The sequence below is a fragment of the Malaclemys terrapin genome, chromosome 14 (assembly GCF_027887155.1).
Source record: "Malaclemys terrapin pileata isolate rMalTer1 chromosome 14, rMalTer1.hap1, whole genome shotgun sequence".
NCBI classification, from domain to species: domain Eukaryota; kingdom Metazoa; phylum Chordata; order Testudines; family Emydidae; genus Malaclemys; species Malaclemys terrapin.
In genome coordinates, this window is record NC_071518.1 from 10,551,394 (window position 1) to 10,573,677 (window position 22,284).

General features: G+C 40.8%; 1 protein-coding gene across 1 annotated transcript in view; it reads right to left on the reverse strand.

Moving 5' to 3' along the window:
* The window catches only part of PLCG2 (phospholipase C gamma 2), a 92,978-nt gene that overhangs the window by 65,573 nt on the left and 5,121 nt on the right, over positions 1-22,284 (reverse strand). Inside the window, exon 2 of the mRNA XM_054048855.1 lies at positions 21,696-21,934. Within this exon, the coding sequence (XP_053904830.1) occupies positions 21,696-21,891 (196 nt within the window). The 5' untranslated portion in view covers positions 21,892-21,934. The remainder of the gene's footprint in view (positions 1-21,695; positions 21,935-22,284) is intronic.

A 22,284-nucleotide genomic window follows, 5' to 3' on the forward strand; every position in this document is an offset into this window, starting at 1 on the left:
GGCCTGATCGTGCTCCCACCATAGTTAATAGAAATAACACAGGCCCCGAAAGGTAATACTTAGAGTTTCAGGCTCCCTGTTGGTCCATAAAAGAGTACTCAGAACAAGACAACTAGCACACATCCCAAGGAAATATATAACCATAAAACAAAATCAAATAAAGCCACAGACTCAAACCCAGCAACATGAGAAAGAGGAAAACCTCACATTTATTCCAATAAATCTCATGCCAGTTTAGACAGCCAGAACGCGCTAAACCGGTTTCAAAATGTCAGGCTTCTAGTTTACATTTCATTCATTCCATTAGGTGGCTATTTCTGTGGGGTTTAAAAGGATTTACTTGGGAGGCTAGTCAGTCATCTTCTCAATTTTGACAACTTATTCAAGTGACTACTTGTCCGGACTGGATCCCGAAGCACCTTCAGTTACCATAGTATTTCAAACCCTGAGATGGACTTGTGGTGTAGTGGCCTGCGCATGGTAAGATCCAGGACCTTTCAAATTCCAGTTCCAGCTCTGCCAGCGAGATGCATGGCCTTAGGCAAGTCTTAATTTCTATGCATTGGGAAGTAGATAAATAGTATTATAACAGAGATGTTGCATGGATTATATGCACAATGCCTCCAGGAACTCCCATTGCACCAGGGCTCCAAGTTTTTTGCCTGACAACTTTTGACCCAAGAAATCTATATTTTTCTCCATTCAAATAAGTTACCAAGAGAAATACTTATTTAAATAGTAACATTGTTCAAAATATGCATTACTATTATTTTTAATACAGTAGTGCCTAGAGGCAAGGGCTAATCAGGACTGGGACTCTTATGCAGGGTGCTGTACAAACTCAGAATAAATGACAAAATTTACCCTCTGGATGTAACGAACAGTTGGAAACAGAAAATTTCTCTAAAATGTATATGCATAGGCCAGGTTCACCCTACAAGCCATCTACCCAGCTGTTACCAACAGTAACTTCTAGTGTCTTGCTTACAACACTCCTGCTAATATATCCCATAATGATGTTGGCTTTTTTTTTTTTTTTTTTGCAACAGTGTTACACTGTTGACTCATATTTAGCTTATGGTCCACTATGACCCCAAGATCCCTTTCCACCATTCTCCTTCTTAGGCAGTCATTTCCCATTTTGTATGTGTGCAACTGATTGTTCCTTCCTAAGTGGAGTACTTTGCATTTGTCCTTATTGAATTTCATCTTATGTACTTCAGACCATTTCTCCAGTTTGTCCAGATCATTTTGAATTTTAATCCTATCCTCCAAAGCTCTTGCAACCCCTGCCAACTTGGTATCATCCAAAACTTTATAAGTGTACTCTCTATGCCATTATCTAAATAATTGATGAAGATATTGAATAGAACGGGACCCAGAACCAATCCCTGCGGGACCCCACTCGTTATGCACCTTCCAGCATGACTCTGAACCACTGATAACTACTCTCTGGAAATGGTTTTCCAACCAGTTTTGCACCCACCTTATAGTAGCTCCATCTAGGTAGTATTTCCCTAGTTTATTTATGAGAAGATCATGTGAGACAGTATCAAAAGCTTTACTAAAGTCAAGATATACCATGTCTGCGGCTTCCCCCCATCCACAAGGCTTGTTACCCTGTCAAAGAAAGCTATCAAGTTGGTTGGACACGACAAATCCGTGCTGACTGTTACTTATCACCTTATTATTTTTTAGGTGTTTGCAAACTGATTGCTTAATTATTTGCTCCATTTTCTTTCCGGGTACAGAAGTTAAGCTGACTGGTCTGTAAGGATCTTGAAGATCTTGAGAAAGGATTTGAAGGAAGGAAGAGTAGTGGCTTGATGAACAACTCCACAGAGGGTGTTCTGTGCATGAGAGGTAGGCATAAAAAAGTATAAAGATGCCTGTGTAAGATGTGGACAAACAGACAATGGAGGCTGACTTCATTAGTAGGGCAGGGCTGAAGTGATAATATATAAGAACAAGTAAGTAGGGAGGGAACAACTGAGCTATGAACTGCCTTACAGGTAAGGACCAGGAACCTTATCCAAACCCCAGTGAAGTCCATCAGAGTCCTTCTAAGGACATCAGCAGGTTTAGGATCAGACCCAGAAGCCAGTTTTTGATGTGCTGGAGAAGGAGGAGCCCATGAAGGGACTCAAAGAAGGGGGTGACATGGTCAGGACAAGATGTCAGGAAGATTAATTTAGGAGCAGTGCTTTGAATTGACCTGATGGAATAAGTAGGGTCTCAGGAAGACAAGAGAGAAGACGGTGCCAGATTATAAGATGTGAAAAGAGAAGAAGTTTTGAAAACTTTAGTGGTATGGTCAGAGAGAACTATATATGTGAGTATGGATAGGAGTACACATACAGACTTAAACACATGAACAGAGGATGATTTTGCTTGTAGCCAAAATTTTGCTCATGCATTTGAGAAATGGATTTCAGAAAATATAATCAGCCTTTGCACTATAAAATGAGAAGGTTTCTTCTTGGGAGGGGCAGAAACCTGACTTGGTCCAATAGACACACAGAACTCTGCAGTGTAGGAAAGTGTGCAAATGAGCACCCAGCGAATGTAAAAAAGCTTTTTTAGTTTCCTTTTGCAAATGCACCTTGCTGTGGTTAGCAGAGACAATGGCTCCGTTCTCACTTCCACATAACCCAAGAATTAACTATCAAATTGCCACTAACAAGGTGTGCCACTGTACACCTGTTGTTTTAGTCAAAACACGAACATGGTGTAGTGCTGTGAGTGCAAAGCAATGTTTTTCATCAGAGAGTAAGGCGGCCTGACCACCTACAGACAGTACACACCCCAGAAATCTCACACACCTTGGTGCACATGCAGTATGGAAAATAATTTGACTCATGGCAGCGCTTCAATTCAACCGAAGCTGTCTGGAGCAGAGCTCTGGTAAATATTTCAAACCCATGTGGCAGAAGCACCAAGCCCCGGGGGCCCTCCAGGGGACACAAGCCCTGAGCCCCAATGCCCTTCATGGGGCATCAGCCCCAAGCCCCAGCACTCCAGGAAATACTCTATGAGAAATTAAGCCCTGATTTGAGGACAGTAAAATTTAATGAGAGGTATTATGCTGTAGTGGACTGAGCGATAATTATAAACCACAAAACCATTTGAAACACAGTTACAAAGCCCAAGGATTTGATACAACGCAGAAGACACACAGGGCTAAAGATCCAAATGACAGGGAATTTAGCCATGTGACAGACTGAAACTAGCAGGAGGTGCACAGCTAACACCCACAGTTTAACAAATTCAGGTCACACAAGAGTATGGTAAGGACAAGTACCATTTTCCTGACTATAACTATATTTTAAATAGAAGACTTCTCACTAGGCAGCTCACAAAACTTTTCTGAACTTTTTACAGTCCTCTCTAGTTTGGGATCTTTTAGATTAGGCAGCAGTCAATGTGAAAAGGCTAGGGCTTGAAATTGTAAGGCCAAGTCACGCTAATCATATAGCGGTTTCTATCCCACTTTGTAACATTTACATCAGGGGTGGGCAAACTATGGCCCGGGGGCTGCATCTAGCCCTCCAGACATTTTAATCTGGCCCTCGAGCTCTCGCTGGGAAGTGGGATCGGGGCCCACGGCTTGCCCCGCTCTGGCGATCCAGTCAGGGAGCAGGATCGGGGGCTTGCCCCGCTCTGCACAGCTCCTGGAAACAGTGGCATGTCCCCCCTCTGGTTCCTACGCGTAGGGGCAGCCAGAGAGCTCCTCCCGCTGCCCCCACCCCAAGCGCTGCCCCCGCAGTTCCCATTGGCTGGGAACCGCGGTTAATGAGAGCTACAGGGGCGGCGCCTGCGGACGGGGCAGCGCACAGAGTTGCCTGGCTGCACCTCTGCGTAGGAGCTGGAGGGGGGACATGCTGCTCCTTCTGGGAGCTGCTTGAGGTAAGCGCCATCCAGAGCCTGCACACCCCTGACCCCCTCCTGCACCCCAACCCCTTACCCCAGCCCTGAGCCCCTCCTGCCCTCCGAACCCCTCAGCCCCATCCCAGAGCCCGCACCCCCCTCCCACGCCCCAACCACCCATTTCATGAGCATTCATGGCCCGCCATACAATTTCCATACCCAGATGTGGCCCTTGGGCCAAAAAGTTTGCCCACCCCTGATTTAATGCACACAAAAAAAGGGGGGGGAGGGTTAAATCCCAAGAAGTGAAATAAAATTTACATTTAATGGAAATGAAATCCGGAGCTTTGAAGAATAAAATACTGACTGAAGTCAATGGGAGTTGTAGATGCTTGGCGCATTCATGCACATTTATGGTGCAGAAGTGCTATGAAGTTCATTTAACGCTGTCCCTGTTTCAGTGACTGGCCGTAACAGGAAGTCTGGCCTTTGTAAATTAGCATTTAAACACAAAGTGCATGAGCTGCTGAGGGAAGAAGTGATCACAGAGGAGTTAAAGGCTACACATGTTCATCTTTTCATTTTACCACAGAAACCAAGCTCTAAATACCCAGCTGAAAAAAAACACATACACACTCACACCAAAGCACTTGAAAGTCCCCTGGGTAGGAACTGAAATAGATCAGCTTCAAAAGAAAAAAAATGGTGAATTTTAACGTCTCTTTGAAAAGTAACTTCATACAAATCAAAAAGTAAATTAACTTTTTAAGGTGAGCTAATAAAACACTCAGTTGCCATTCAGGATATACAAGAAAAAGGAAGTGATGGAATGCAATTTTGAAGAGATTGGTGTGGTAAAGCTTTACATGTATGTATATACTGCTAATTAAGGAAATTCAGACAGATAAAAGAAAAAGTGGCAAGGCTCTGACGACCAAGAAAATAAAAGTTACTCCTAGAAACTGACATAATCAACCCTAAAATTCAGCCAACAGAAGCACTCCTATTGTTTTACACACTGTAAAAACCTTCACTTCTCAATAGGAAAATATGCAAAATATTCACCACTTTTTTCATAAGGTGTAGGTGGCATAAATGTTTATTTTTGGTCTTTAGATCAGTTCATATGAAGGGGAAAGAGATGAGGGTTTCCCACAATATAGCAAGTTTCCTTCAGCAAGATGATCTTGAGTAAAACTTTCAAAAGCAAGTGACCTAGGTGCCTAAGTTACATTTTCAAATGCAACTCACATGCTGAGTTGGCAAAACCCCAGTGACTTTCAATGAGATTTAGGCACCTACATCACTTTGAAAATAGCACTCACAGATGTTTTAAAAAATGTTTACCCCTGTCTCTGAAGGCTGGGGAATTGTGCACAATTGAATTGTTCTCTCATCGGAAGGCCATTAACTAAATGTAACAGTTACGTTTTCAGAGAGACACTTTGCACAACAGTATAAAGTTCATGAGTTATACAGATCACAATTTAATTTAAAAGAAATACCACTCTTAGTAATCAGAGTGGCACTATCTTTGGCACGATAGATATGACTGTATCAACATCTATATCAAACTCCTGTCCAATGATGGCTGCCAGGTCTGTCAGCTGGTATCCAGATAATTACACTATGCTTCTGTATAGTACAGCTCTGGCAAACATTGATAATCAGATATCCTCTTAAAAGGGTGAAATACTGCAAGAGACACATTTCACAGGCAGAGTTCCCTACCATACAGAGCATCAGAGGGGTAGCCGTGTTAGTCTGAATCTGTAAAAAGCAACAGAGGGTCCTGTGACACCTTTGAGACTACCATACAGAGTAATCCAATCTGAGAATGAGAACAAATTCTGCAATCTCATGAGCAGAGCCAGAAACTGCAAAATAGGACTCCTAGATTCTATTTCTGTCTGCCACTGACTCTCTGCCTTAAATTCATCCACTGTAAATACAGGTGTATATATATCTCCTCAATACTTATTCCACTCTGTATGCATCCGAAGAAGTGGGCTGTAGTCCACAAAAGCTTATGCTCTAACAAATTTGTTAGTCTCTAAGGTGCCACAAGTACTCCTGTTCTTTTCACTGTAAATACAGTAAGGTAACATGAAAATCCCACCTATCCTCCAGAAAGGAATGGGGGGGGGGGTGTTTTGTTTTAAACAGGAATTCAGTGGAATTCCCTTTGTCAGGCAGGAGGACTCTCAAGGCTCCTGGACTGCATGGGTAGAATAGTGCCTATTTACATACTTCACAGGTTGTTACAAAGCTCTTAAACCCACTTTTTCCACAATGCAATCTCTAAATCTGTGTTTGTGCTCTCACAAAAACCCATATAGTTCATGATTGTACAGCGGATAGTTGGGAGCTTAACCACCCAATTTACAAGCACAAATAATAACACCAAGCTCTTTTATAAAGCTTTCCATCAGTAGATGTCAAAGTGCTTTACGAAGAGGTCAGTATTATTATCCCCATCTGACAGACAGGGAAATTGAGGCATAGAAAGGGGAAGTCACCTGCTGAAGTCACCCAGCAGGCCAGTGGCAAAGCCAGGAACAGACCCCAAATCTTCTGACCCTAGTGCAGTTCTGTATCTGCTAGGCCACAACGCTTCCCCGAATGTTTGATATTTGCATGTGCAAGAAGGGTAACTGCAATCAGAAAACACAAGCCATACGTTATAAAGACATATTTACATGCCAATACTGGAAAGGGGAGAACTAAGAGGAAAGAGTTCTCCATAGCCAGATTTAATTTTTAGCTAGAATACTAAAATTATGTTCTTTTTACAAATGAGGAAACTGAGGCAGAGAGCAATTAAGTATTTTATTTTACTTTACTTTATACTAAAATAAAATACGCTGCACTATGGCGTTTTCACATCTTTCCACTACAAATGAAGGAAGTAGCAGACAGCAGCAAGCACAATATTCTTACATTGCATCCAGGTAGCACTGGGCTGAAGAAAGAAGAAATGGTTAATACGCTCTACTCTGAGGCATATCATCGGCATTAAAAGCCTTAATTTGGACCGTTTATATTTCAGTGTTTAGCAACTGTTAGCCCATTATCTGGGTGTCCACGTCTGCCACTCACAAACACAGCTGTTTAACATTCTAAGAAAAACAACTGCAGAAAAAATAAAGACCATTAGCAAAACCTCCTCAATGTTCTCCTTGAAACTCCTCTCTGATGTGAGGCCTACCAAAAAACACACCAGATAATGGTCTGACAGCTGATATGCTACGACCACAGTTGATGAGTCTTCATAACCATCCCATTGCTGTCTTGACTCCCCACATCTGTTTGTTGTATCTACCTGTTATCTCCAATCTGATACTTCAATTGTAAGCTCTGGGACAAGAACCATCTTTCTAGAATGCGTGTGTAAAGTGCCTAGCCCAACGGGCCCCTGATTCAGGCTCCTAGCAGCTACTACAATACTAATAAAGAGAATGATGATGAGAAAGAGGAAGAAGAGTTGGAGACTCCATTCCAAATTACATTTTGTGAGCTTTACCGTCAGTCCAGTTCTCATGCAGATCACAGACAGCTCATGAAAAGCTTGGATTTGCACAACGGCAAAACCCATGTTTGTTGCAAACTCACAGAGAGCTGACAGGGGCTAGATGTGGAACTAGCAGCCATACTGTGCCAGAAGTTTGCAGAGGGAGACAGAGAACGGACAATTTAACAATTATAAGTAATGAGAAGAGCAGACCACATCTACACGCACTCCTCTCCTCCCAAACTGTCAGCCTCCCTCTGTCCTTGACCTCCCTCCTCTTCTGCCTCTCCAACTTATCCCTGGGTGGCATAGTCCATTTTTATGGCTACAATTCCCACCTTTACCCTGATGACTCTCAAAGTCTACCTTTACCTTCTGTACAGCCACGCATGACTGACCATTTCTTTCGGCATAGCCGACTTCCTATTGAAAACTGAACTTCTCAGCTTCCTACCAAAACTTCCCCCTTCCATCAATGTCAATAATTCCATTGCCCTTCCTACACCCAGTGACGCTAACAATCTGCACGTCAGCTGTATCTCTGCCCACTTCTCCCACAACCAGACCATCACCAAATCCTGTCACTTCTTCCTTTAAACTTCATCCTTTCCTCTCCATTCTACCAGTTAAAATCCTTGTCTGTCCCTTGGTCACCTCTTGCCCTGACTATTGTAACCAACCTTCCTGTTACCTCACTCCCTGCTGTCCACACCTAAACCAACCCAACAGGTGTTCAGAGTTCTCAGAGGATGAGAACTATGCACCCTATGGACCACTCTATCAGTAGACTGGTTGAATGCTATAATTACCTAGTTAGTATCAAGAACTACTGACATACCATCTTCTAAAACAGAAGCTCAATGGTTTTGGAGCAGGGTGGATTGATTTGGATCAAGGTGGATTGATTTAAATCAAAGTGATTTAAATCATTGATTTTAATTCAGCAAGAAGGAAACCTTGATTTAATTTATCAGTTTTAAATGTGTTTTACATTTTTACTTTTTAGTTATTTTCCTTAAGAAAGACTGATTGTCATTAGTTGGTAAAACATGTTGATTTGCAATTAAATATAGCCTTTATAGTAAATTTTGTGCTTCTTTTTGCTAACCAATAAAATATACTACACCTATACACATTTATTTAAGCAATTACATAGCTTAACTTTATATTCTTAATTTTTATATTTTTTATTGTGTCAGAATATGGTGACTAATCCATTTCTTATTTCTTTTTTATTTGCAATTTGAGTCAAGCTCTGTTTGGATGGAAATTCAAATGTAATTTAAAAAGCATAAAAACAGCATTTTAATTTTATTGTTAAATGTGCTGGATACATAAGAAAAAAAACTATCAAACATATTTTTCCATGTATTAAACAAAGGAAATATTATCTGTAGTTAATTAATTACACTGATTGTTTCTGGTCACCATGTCCTTTAAGATTTTAAAAACTTGTAGGTCTCATCCTCTCACACCTAATTTTCATTCATAGATTGGAAAAGGAAAACAAGCTTTCCTTATTTTTCAACTCCCAGCTGGTTTCCTAACTTTGAATGAACTAATCATCGAACTGAACTGGTTGAATAAACTGAAGAAAATATTCTCTCTGCACCGGCAGAAGAGGCTATTGTTGTCAAAAACTGAGTTAGCCCCTTCTAGGTGCTTCGCTAGTGACTTCCGCCAGTTCAGTGGTTTGTTTGTTTGTTTAACTTGGCAGCAAAGTTAGTATTAAGTTAATGCTTAATATTTTTGTATTTAATTTAAATTATGTTAATAGATTATAATAAATTTGGGCCTTAACATACATTGTCAATTTCAAATTTAATTTTAAATACCGGTAGGTTTATTTTTAAGAAATAACCCTGACGTTAATTTAATTTTTTTAAATTAATTAATTGTTTGTTTTTTTTAATTTACCACTCTAAATTGGATATCTTTAAAATCAAAGTCTTTTTTAAATTTGACAAGTGTGAGAGGGACACACACACCTAGGAAGGAGCAAGTCCATAATATGTAGGATCAAACTACTGGCATTTATTGCCAAGAGCTAGCGAAAAGAGGAACCTTCCCAAATTTCCCCCCACTTCCCGACTAGTAGGTGTGACCTGTCCCAGTTTTATAAACATTCCCACATATCTGAAAGTTAACTTGATTTTACCACAATATGGAAGAAATCAAAAATATTGACAATCTAGGTCAGCTTCCTTTTTCTTAAAAAAAGATTGCAGAAGTCATTTTACAGAGGCTAGGAGGTGCTCTCAAAATGGCCAAGTAGATAAAGAAATGTCAAGATAGTCCACCCTTTTACCTTCAGCAAGAACTTTCTTTTTAAAATCTTTGCATGCATGCACACACACATACACACATTACTTCTTCACATTCAACTGAGACTCTATTAACTCATCTGAGTGTAAGTTCTCATAGCTGTGAATCATCCAGCTGGAAGTTAAGCGGTGGGAATCCAGGGAAAAGTTTGCGGAAAATTGCAAATCTTCCACTGACTCCAGCAGAACCTAGTCACCACAAACTTTCCCTCAAAGGCTTTCCACGAAGCAGTTCAACGTAGATAAAGGATGAAATGGCTGTTATGGTGCCCTGATCTTGTCAATTGCTTGCTTTATGATCCTGAGCAAGTCATAACTTCTCTGGGTCTCAGTTTGCTCATCTGTAAAAAGGATATAATAATACCAGGAGATTTGTGAGGCTAAATTAGATAGGCTTAGATGAAAATATTCTATTATTATAGGAAATCCTGGCTTTGGCTAGAAAAGACCAACAACAACTGCCTGTTACTCTCGCTAGCTGGTCTCATTTTACGCTAATAGAAGAGGTTGGAGCAGAAAATAGACTTTCACTAACAAACTCATGGGGGAAAAGATCTCCCATCTTTCATACAGTCCAAAAGTAGCCAGATACATACTTACTCTTAAATTAAAGGTCAGCTAGGCACTGCAAATGTACAGCAGAACTGTAAGGAAACCCGTAATGAACAAGGCTAACCAAGGTCTGCATGAGTTAGAACAGGGGTCGGCAACGTTGGGCACGCAGCTCGCCAGGGTAAGCACCCTAGCGGGTCGGGCCAGTTTATTTACCTGCTGACGCGGCAGGTTTGTCCGATCGCAGCCCCCACTGGCCGCAGTTCGCCGTCCCGGGCCAATGGGGGCGGCGGGAAGCCGTGGCCAGCACGTCCCTCAGCCCGCGCTGCTTCCCGTCGCCCCCATTGGCCCGGGACGGCAAACCGCGGCCAGTGGGTGCCGCGATCAGCTGAACCTGTCGCGTCAGCAGGTAAATAAAACTGGCCCGGCCCGCCAGGGTGCTTACCCTGGCGAGCCGCGTGCCGAACGTTGCCGACTCCTGCTCTATGCCGACAGGAGAGTGTTCTCCTGTCAGCATAAATACTCCACCTCCGTGAGAGGTGGAAGCTATGTCAGTGGAAAAGCATCTCCTGCCAACAGAGCACCAGCATAGACTGCGCTTAGGTTGCTGTAACTTGCAACACTCAAGGTTGGAGCAGTGGAAGCGTCTTGAAAGTGGGAGGGCCACAGGCACCTGAACCGTGGGAGGGCCACAGGCACCTGAACCATGGCCCTGCCCCTCCCCCCCCCAAGATCTGCCCTCGCATCTCCCCTTCTCCCCGAGCCCCTGCCCTCCCACACTGCCTCTTCCCCTGAGGCCCCCTGTTTGCCCCTCTCTCTGTTGCTCGTCCTTACGGCTAGGAAAAAGTGGGAGGAGCATGGCCCACTGGCTCACCCTGTTCCGGCACCCCTGGTTCAGAGTCAGAAAGTGTCTTTTTCCCACCCCTGAGCAACGGAAGTTAGATCAGCTTAAGTGGTAGTGTAATCCTGCCCTTTATGAGATCAGCTTCCTTATCTTGAAAATGTGTTAGATACTAGCAGCAGAGTTTGTGTCAAAGTTCAGGGTCTGTGAGCATCTCCAGTAAAAATTCAGTGGAAAGGTGCGTCTTTGTCACAAAAATCTCTCTTTGCACTTTCTCATATGCTATCCCTTCCACCCAGAATTTCTTGCCCTATCCTAAAATAACACTTTTTTTTACTCTCAAAATGCTTTACAACAGCAGTATTATTATCTCTATTTTACAGATGGAGAAACTGAGACACAGAGGTTAAGTAACATGCCTAGAGTCACAGAAGCAGAGCCAGAAATATAACCCAAGCCTCCTGATGAACAGTCCCAGTGCTCTTACACCAAAATGACCACATGGTAATCATTCAAATCTATCCGTAAAGCACACTTCTTCTGCAAAGCTCATCAGTGCAATTCCACTGAAGTAATGTGGGACCAATACTCCTATTGAAATCAATGACAAGATTCCCACTGACTTTGGTGGACGCAAGATGGAGCCCAATGTGCATAGCATTACCAAAAATTTGAAATAAAAATAAAATGAAGGCTTCTGATTACTGGGTGATCCCACATACTACTAATGGGAGGGTGTGGTATTTAAGCACAATGGGATCCAGTTTAAGGCCAAAGTTTCAGCTATCTGAAGTTAAATAATTTTTGGTTACTGCTGATATAGGATGGTTTTGAACTAGTGACTTAGAGGTTTGATAGCTGATTACCAGTACCTTCGCCCCTCTAAAATATCTTATATGTAGGACAGTTTCTAAGGTGTCAGGAGGACTATCTGGGGTGCTCTAAGAAACAGTATGTAACAACTAGCGGTTTGGGAAGAAGGCCCATTATTTTGCAGCCAATTTCTGCAGATAAATTCATCTCATTGTTTTGTATCTTGTGGAACTCGGTGCTGCACAACCAAAAAAAAAAAAAAGTTTCTTTGTGCAGAACAAAATCAAGATGGCTAAAAACACCCCAAGCATGGGTGAACATGGCCAGTGCAAGCTCAGATCTGTTTCTCACAGACAGCTATTTGCATAATACTTTGCCTTGCCACATAAGGATACACACGTTGTTGGTTTTAATTTTAATAAGTTCATGAAATCCTCTGTGCCCAGCACCTGCTGTGAAAAGCTCTCTCACAAAGGTATGCTATTTTCTTCAGTCTGCCTGGCTTTCAAACTGCACAGCAGGCTACATTTGATTTTTACACATCATAGCTAGCAGGAGGCCTAGATAGGCTATTCTGCGTAGTAAAATATTGGGAGTGGAAAGAAAAAGAACAGTGGCACCAAGAACCTTTAAGGAACACATTCAATCTAGCCAAGCAGCCTGGGACATGGAGTTGCTTGATTCCTTATTGGCAACCTCTCACCTTGCAACTAGAAGGCAAGTCTTACTCCTCTGCAACAGAGAATGCAGCCACAAAGGAAAGCAAGCAACTGATCTGGTATCTCAGTTTCAGCAGAGCTAGGATCCTGCACGTGCCAAACACAGTGCATTTGCTGGCTTTGGAATTTCTAGTGCACCTAGTAAAATCTATTTTAATCCTCTTGCCCAATCTAGATTTCCTTAGTTCACCTCAGATGCCACAGCGCTAAAGCTAGACATTCTCCAAGAGATTGATAACAAACACATCAGGGGGTGATGTCTGCTTCTTCTGTCAACAAGGCACTCTGGCAATATTAGTGCTGACGGGCAGAGTGGGAAGTAAGTTGTGCCAGAAGTGCTGGGGCACATTACTTCCTCTTCCTCCCCCCCAGAGCAAGGGGAAGCAGGAACAAGATTGCAACCTGCTATCCCTTATTCAGGCTGGATTGTAAAATCAGACTCCCCCACCTAAATAAATAAGTATTCTTAGTCCCAAAGATATTAGAAGCAGCAATCTCATTTCCATTGGGGTAATATGCATAGGCCAAACACATAGGGCCAGATTCTTAGCAGCTCTAAATCAGTGTAGCTCTGTAGAAGTCAAGGGATTTACTTGATTTATTTCAGCTGTAAATCTGGCCCAGTGATCTTTCATTGACACAGCACTTCCTTCCAAGAGAACATGACTAATCTGTAACTTTGAGTGAAAGAAACCAGAAAAAGGTTTCACACAAGACTATTTTTGTCAAAAAAAATCTCCTTTGTACACAGTGATGTTTAAGTCGTTGATACTCTCTATAATTAACAGCTCATCCAGTCAAGTTGGCAGAGGGGAGTTTTACGTTTAAAACAGAATGTTAAATACTATAATGGAGTTGAGGACTGTGAAAATGGAGATTGGCTAGCCTCTGGGTATCCTCATTTGCTATCACCTGTAAGGCCCAGGTCTCTAGGTTTTAACAGATCACCTCTTCTGGAACCAGGGAAGTATCTCCATCCAAAATTCTTTGTCCAGCAACAACCGCTTGCATTGGGCTGGAAATGAAGTGCAGCTTTAGAAACTCCACCATCCCGTTCAAGACAGACTGGTTGTTACACAGAAATGACCACAATTGCAACTCTCTCCACGAGGAAACAGGATTTCAACCACACAAGTACTGTTGTGCCCCGATACTCAGGAATTATCTAGACAGGAGATTCTTGAAGTTATACCAGTAGAAATAAACAGATTTAATTATACCCATATATCCCCCCCTGCATGGATACACTTATTTCAGAACAAAAGTGGCTTTTTTATCAGGGCCGGCTCTAACTTTTTTGCTGCCCCAAGCAGCAAAAAAAAAAAAAGCGCCGCCCCGCCGAGCCCCCCCACCCCACCCCCGCTCAGCGCCGCACTGCCGGAACCTCCTCCCCCTGAGCACCGCGCCCCACGCCGCCCCCCACGAGCGCCACGCCCCGCCGGAGTGCCCCCCCGCCGAGCACCGCGCCGCCAGAGTTCCCCCCCCCGCGGAATGCCGTGCCACGCTAACCTCCGCCACCCCAAGATTGGCTGCCCCTTACCAGGTGCCGCCCCAAGCACGTGCTTGGTTGCCTGGTGCCTGCCCTGTTTTTTATTTTCAAAATGACAAACTAAATCAGAAAAAGGTCCTCTTATATAACAGAATATGAATGTCTATACAGGGAATTATACTGTATTCACAAACAAAAGACTTCATTTAACATTAAGTTTGCTCTCATTAATGAGCAAAGCTATGAAAAGTTAGGAAATACAGAGTTAAGGCCAGTGGGAGCCGCAATCGGCCGGACCTGTGGACGGGGCAGGTAAACAAACCAGCCCGGCCCACCAGGGGCTTTCCCTACACAAGCGGCGACCCCAATTTGAGAAACACTGCAGTAGAACCTCAGAGTTATGAACACCAGAGTTACGAACTGACCAGTCAATCACACACCTCATTTGGAACCAGAGTATACTATTAGGCAGCAGCAGAGACAACAACAACAACAACGCAAATACAGTATAGCACAGTACTGTGTTAAACAAACTATTAAAGAGGACAGGGAAATCAGCATTTTTCTTCTGCATGGTAAAGTTTCAAAGCTGTATTAAGTCTATGTTCAGTTGTAAACTTTTGAAAGAACAGCCTTAACATTTTGTTCAGAGTTACAAACACTTCATAGTTATGAGCAGCCTCCATTCCCAAGGTGTTTGTAACTCTGAGGTTCTACTGTAAAAGATTACAAAGTCAAGAACTCTCAAGACAGGAAAAGCCAAAATGAACGCTGCCCATGCAACCTTAATGCATACTCACAAGGGAACCGAATTATGATACAGCCTTTAACAACATGCAGACATGAAGAAGCGGGTTCTACGGACAACAGATTCCTTCACTACACAACCCTGATTCATCCCCAGAGCACATCCATCTTGTAACCTGAAAGAATCAGGGGGCTGAATTAGGGCTGTATGGGAACATTAATTCTAATACCAATTTGAAAATGCTTGACTTTGCAACCTTTTAATCCTTAACTTTGTATTTTCTAATATATTATGGTTTCATTTATGGATGAGAGCAAACTTATCTAATGTTAAATGAAGTTTTTTGTTTGCAAATTTTCTTCATTTTTAACAGTAAGAAATCTTTTTCTGTATGTGCTATTTAAATAATAAAATCACTTACATATTTGGGTTTTCAGTGTGTATTTTATTACCAGGGTTATCTTTCAGAAGCTCCAGGTTTTGCCATACTGTGCCATCTTGCCTGATATATTGACAATTATTAAACTATATTCAAAAAACCCTTTTTTTAATGCAACTTCAGTTTTGTTGCAACTTCTACATGACTTTTTTTTAAAACTCTGTAATAGAAAACTGAGTAAGGACTCATTTTCTTGACCATTAAAATGTTCCAGATGTGGTTTTTACAATGTTAACATAACTTGTAGCTGAATATTTTTTCTGTTTTATCTTTACACATTGTGACAGGGATTTTCATTTTTTTTTAAACTATGACAAGCTTGATATCTCCACGTTATAGCTCTGAAGAAATAAAAGTTATAATTCTCTTGGATGGACTTTTAGTTCCATTGACATTTAACCACTTTGCTACATAAACTTTCAATTCATAAATTACATCTACTGCCTCAACAAAATGGAAGTCTGGATTCATATTTGTGAAAAAAGGCAAAAACAACCTGCTTTTTAAATTAAAGCTTTTCTTCATCTTAAGCAGAAACACTGTCAACCAGTCAAAGTTACAGTAATTTTAGTTTTAAGCAAATCAGCTGTGATTTGTCATTAACATGAGTTACAGCATGTCCAAAAGAAATGGTCCTACAATGGAATCTTTTGCATATTCATGACTAGGGACACTTCATATTCTCAAAATTCCATTGTTAAAAAGGGTAATTACATAACTGTGAAGTAGATTTGCATTAATACTTGCACTTACAGGGAGAGAAGCAACATGGCCCCAAGGATAAGTCACAGGACTAAGAATCAAGACACATGGATTATATTCCCAGCTCTGCTACTGACTCACTGTGTATACATAAACCAGTCACTAGGCTTCTCTGTGCCTTGGTTTTCCCAACTTAAGTGTAAAATGGAGATAATGTTGCTCATCTACCTTTGCAAATTGCTTTGGCACATTTTTATGAATGAAAAGAGCTATATAAATAACAAAGATTATTATTACACAAACCGCCGAAACTACATTAAAAGAAGGTTGCAAAGTCAATCACTGAGAAGTTAGGAAATGCCCCCTTCTGCGTATGCATTATGATACAGTCTTTAATTGCATGATCACATACTATTTGTCTCAGTCTTTCATCCGCCCACTCTCTAGCTCCCAGCACACTCACCAGTTTTGCTTCCTGGCTCCCAGTTTCAGTCTCTTTACCCAGTCAATCCCAATCTCCCAATCCTAGTTTCCCTCTTCCCTACTCACTATCAGCCTCTAGTACCAATTTCTGCCCCACCCCCAGGCTCCTTGTCCCAATACATTTTCCCTGCCACCTTCCCCTCGCACAGGTCTAGCACTTGTCCCTTCTGCATCTGAATCAAGCAGTTTTCCCCTCCATGCTACCTGGGCCCAGTAGAGAGGTCATTGAGAGCACAGGACATATATAGGCTCCCTGATCTCAGTTCAGGTGCCCAGACCCAGGATGGCCCACTGCAGCCCAGAACTGCAATTGCAAGTAGAGTCCTGCTCAGCCCTGTGCTGGAGCATGCTCACTGAGGACAGAACCTTTGGGGAATTTAGCTGCTAAAGTCTAAGTCGTGTCTGCCGAGCATGTGCAAACTGCCATTTTCCAAAGGCCTTGGCCTAACTTAAGTGGATTTTCACAGGGATGGCAAAAGGCACATCCCGGACACAAGGGCCACCTCTGTTAAATTTCAAGTCCCTGCTCCAAAGCATGGGGATGTTAGAGCTTTTCAAAGAAAAGGTCGCCAGAACTTAATGAGGGTAAAACAACATATCTAACTTCACTCCTGTGTCTGAAATTTAAAAAAAAATAATAATAATTCAACCTGAGGCAGACATCCAGCATGGAACATTTCAGCCCAACTGGTTAAAGTTTGACAAAGTTATAAGCAACTAAAAACAGGGTCTTGTAATGGGGAGTATCAAGTAACCTTAATAGGTAGCACTACCAGCCCAACCCACAATACAGTTTCTTTCATCCAAGAATCTCAGAGCACTTTGCAAATATTTATTGATTAAGCTTCAGAAAGCATCTCTGACACTACAATATACCATTTTTTACCGCCATAACATTACTGTCATACTAGTGTACAACTAAAGTAACAGAATGGTGAATGAGGCTCCAAAATCTTAGATGTTAAAAAGTGTTTCCTTATCTGTTTTATTCATAATATCTTAATGATTTTTTTTTAAACTGTGGAAGTTTAAAATTTACATTTTACAATTTATAATTTTTTTTTACAACTATATACCTGACACTTAAATTGGACAATGAAACTGAACTTGTCGGTTTGATTGTTTATAGTCACTCTCACTTTCTGACTCTTTACCGTTATCAGAATACTGTTAGTGTTAAAGAATCCAACTTTGCAGGGAAAATATTTTTTCAATTTTATATTTCAATTATATATAATTAAACCTCACATTCTGGACCTAAAATACTTAACAGCATCCCTTTCATCTTCAATTTCTTTATTGAAAGAATAAGGACGGGACATGTAAAAGCAAGCTTGCCACTACCACAGAGAGGAAAGGAGAAATTCTTCTGTATACAGGGACAGGAAGAAAATGAAAACAAACAAATTAAATACATATACATTTTAAAATATCAACATACCGTACTTATTTCTGGAAACGTGGACCAGAATTCATTATTTTAATGTCTTGAACAGGACTGACACATTTATATATCATTTTCATTTTAAATGCAACTTTACAAAAAGAATGTAAAATGTTGTCAGTAAATGTATACTGGTAAGATTATTGTCTAATTCCTGTCTCTCTCTCACACTACTACAGTCCTTTTAACTATTTTAATTTGTTTTCTTACATATTACAATATTATAATGAAAATAGGCAGACAAAAAAGGTATAGTGATAAAAAAAATGGTCCTTGAAGTATGGGATCAGCCTCAGATATTAAACCAGAATTTACGCTATATAGAAACAATGGCTAACTCAATACCTTTTAGGCCACAAATTGTGGTTTTCACTTTTACAGAAACTTGCACCACTTCGACAAAATATTTGCACCTGATATTCTGCAATCAGAGATCTCCTATATATATATATATATATATATATATATATATATATATATATATATATATATATATATACACACACACACACACCATGGGACTAAGGGAGAGGACCAGGGAAAAATTACCCAAACCCGTAAATTCCAGATTATGTCCCTAATTCTGCAAATTTAGATTCACCAGTTTAGAGCCCCATTGAAGTCAACTGGACTAACCAAATAGATTCCATTGCAGAATCCGGGCATAAGGGACTTCCTGGGCATAACGAGAAAGTAATTAGCAGTTGTCCATAATGCCTAGCTACTACAGTACTTCGAATTTACTTTCTACATTAGGAGCAACAGCAATATGAAGGAAAGTATTGGTCCTCTACTTAGTGGCAAAAGAGAGCTAAAAAATTATGACATCAAGAAGGCTGGAGTTCAATGCCTATTTTGCTTCAGGCTGCACTAAAATGGTTAATGGTGACCAGATACTCAATATAATTAATACTGACAAAGAGTAAAGAATGCAAACTAAAATAGGGAAAGAACAGGTTAAAGTCTATTTAGATAAGTTAAATGTATTCATGTCAGCAGGGGCTTATGATATTAATCCTAGGATAGTTAAAGCAGCTGATGCAATCTTAGAACCATTAGCAATTATCTCCCAGAACTCATGGAAGACGGGTAAAGTCCAAGAGGACTGGAGAAGGGCAAACAGTACATATCTTTAAAAAGAGAAAGAAGGAGGACCCGTGGCATTATAAACCAGGCAGCCTAACTTAGACACCTGGAAAGATACTGGAACAAATTATTAAACTATCAATTTGTAACCACCTAAAGGACAATAGGTTTACAAGGAGTAGCCAGCATGGCATTGTCAAGAATAAACTGTGCCAAAACAACACAATTTCCATCTTTGATAGGGTTACTGGCCTACTGGATGAGAGGAAGCAGTAGACATGATATAGTTTGATTTTAATAAGGCTTTTGACACAATACCACATGACATTCTCATAAACAAACTAGGGAAATATGTTCTAGATGAAATTACTATTAAATGGGTGCATAACTGGTTGAAAGACCGTACTCAAAGAGTAGTTATCAACAGTTTGCTGTCAAACTAGGAGGATGTATTTAGTGATCCCACAGGGATCAGTCTTGGGTTTGGTACTTGTCAACATTTTCATTAAATGACTTGGATAACAGAGTAGAGAGCATGCTTATAAAATCCATGGATGATACCGAGCTGGGAGGGGTTGCTATTACTTTGGAGGACAGAATTAGAATTCAAAACAACCTTGACAAATTAGAGAATTGGTCTCAAATCAGTAAGATGAAATTCAATAAAGACAAGTACAAAGTATTTTACTTCGGAAAGAAAAATCAAATGTACAGCTACAAAATGGGAATAACTGGCTAGCTGGTAGTACGGCTGAAAAGGATCTGGAGGTTATAGAGGATCATAAATTGAATAAAAGTCAACAATGTGATGTGGTTGTGTAACCCACACACCTTCTGGGTGTGGTGTTCTGTCCCATCTAGTGGCACCGAGACCAGTTAAAGAGAGAGTGTTAAATGATTCTACAATCTTAGCTAACAGGCAGTTGGCTTTTAGCTCACGTGGTAGAGGCTCATGCACTAATGTCCAGAGGTCCCCGGTTTGATCCCATCTGCCGATGACCAGGGTCTGTCAGCGTTACAAGTGGGGGCTCATCAGGGATTTCAACTGGGAAGTCTCTGAAGCTCAGGACACGCTTCCTCAGCTAGGGGAAGTATGTAACCTACACACCTCTTGGGTGTGGTGTTCTGTCCCATCTAGTGGCACCAAGACCACTTAGAGAGAGAGAGGGAGGTGTATTAGCAGGAGTGTCCTACATAAGACTAGGAAGGTAACTGTCCTGCTGTACTTAGTACTGATGAGGCCTCCGCTGGAGTACTGTGTCCAATTCTGAACACCACACTTTAGGAAAAATGTAAACAAATTGGAGAGTCCAGAGACAAGCAACAAAAATGACAGAAGGTTTAGAAAGATTTAAAAAGCTGGGCATGTTTAATCTTGAGAAAAGAAGACTTGAGAGGGCACCTGATAACAGTCTTCAAATATGTTAAAGGCTGTTATAAATTGGATCAATTATTCTCCATGTCCACTGAAGGTAGGATGAGAAGTAAGGGCTTAATCTGCAGCATGAGAGATGTAGGTTAGATATTAGGAAAACGCTTTCTAATTATAAGGGTAGTTAAGTTCTGGAATAGGTTTCCAAAGGAGCTTGATAAGAATAGGTTACACAAACACCTGTCAGGGATAGTCTAGGTATATTTAGTCCTGCCTCAGCACAGGGGTTGGACTTAATGACTTCTCAAGGCCCCTTCCAGTCCTATATTTCTATGACTCTTTTGTCCTTTTCTTTCAGATCCTAATGTAGTTTTTGTTGGATAGTTTCATTTTTTGAGTTACTTTTGTTGCCTGGTTTTATTTTTTTAATTAATTGTGAGTTGATTTGATTTTGAAGACTAAGAGATCCATGTATACAGAAAATATTTTTATTTTTTTAAACACAGAGCCTATCACAACAAAGCTTTTGTACAAAGGAAACACACCTCTGCACATCTAGTAAAATTTAAGGTAGGGTTGCATTTCAGACCTCTGTGCCCTACAATGAGATTGCAATTACTGGATGATCCCAGTTTGCCATTGTTACTCAGAATATTTTTCCCCTCTTGTAATGAAATGGCTCAGAATTGAAAATAACCTAAGATGCTGACTCTTAGTATAAACTAATAATCTGCAAACATTTATTTTTAAAAACGTTAATGAGTTATAGGTAAAGAAAAACAACAGCAAAGTTTGCAAGTCGGCTTTCCCAAACCAACCTCCCCAGTTCATCCAAACTGAACACACTGAAAAGGAAAAAAAAAAAAAAAAAAAAGGCTCAAAGCCCAAGTCCTTGTGTTAAGTTTCTTCCCAGTATGTTTTAAATTGGGTTGTGTGTGGTTTTTTTAGTAAGTACTTACAGCCTGATCCTACTACTTTTAATTATGCAAGTTAACCCTTACTCATGTATAAGTAAGGTTGCAAGATCAGGATCTGAATTTTTAGCCTTTGACAAAAGGCCTCTAGGAAGAAAAGCCTGAGAGTAGCAACAAGTTAGGCAGCTAGCCCTGCTGAAAGCTAACTAGTAGGAGAAACTTGGTTTACATTACAGTAAACCAACAGGGCTCACAGAATGCAATTTTTAAAGTTTAATTATGCTCTTGGGTGAAAAGAAGCAAACTGTCAAATGCTGATCTAAATGACCTTTTGTCAATTACATTTATCAGTAATAAAGTCCAAGTTTTGGCATGCCATGCCAATACTCACAGAAACCTTCAATCTTGTCAGCTGTCTTGCTCCAGGCCACCTGCCTGGTTTCCATTATGACTTGGATGGTCCTCCTTTCTGGAGTAAACTTCTTGAGACTGAACACTGTCATAACTGTTCCCAGCTCCAGAGTCCTTTTAATCTGGCTCTTCTCATACTCCGGCAGCACTCCATAGTCTGTGCTCTTTCTGGACATTTTTTAAAATCAAATTTCATCAAACTGATACGTTCCTGATGTGCTGAAAAAGGGGAGGAAAGAAGGGAGCAAAAATTAATATTTAAATAATTTTACTTTGTTTTATTTCCTTCAATTTACCAAAAAATAAAAAATAAAATAAAGGATCAGTGTTGAAAAAAGATCAAAATGAATCACTGCACTTCAGGTGCAAGCATACAGTCTCAGCTGTCCGGTTAACCTTGACAACAATCCTACCTAGGCTGTGAGGTTTTCAAGGAGAAATGTGTTTTGCTGGGGGGGAGGGATCAGTGATCCAGTGCAGCAGGACTTAGAACAATCAACTGGGTGGAGCAGCCTTAGCATTCAATGAAATATGATCTCAGATTCTAAACAACAAAACAAAAACTCCAC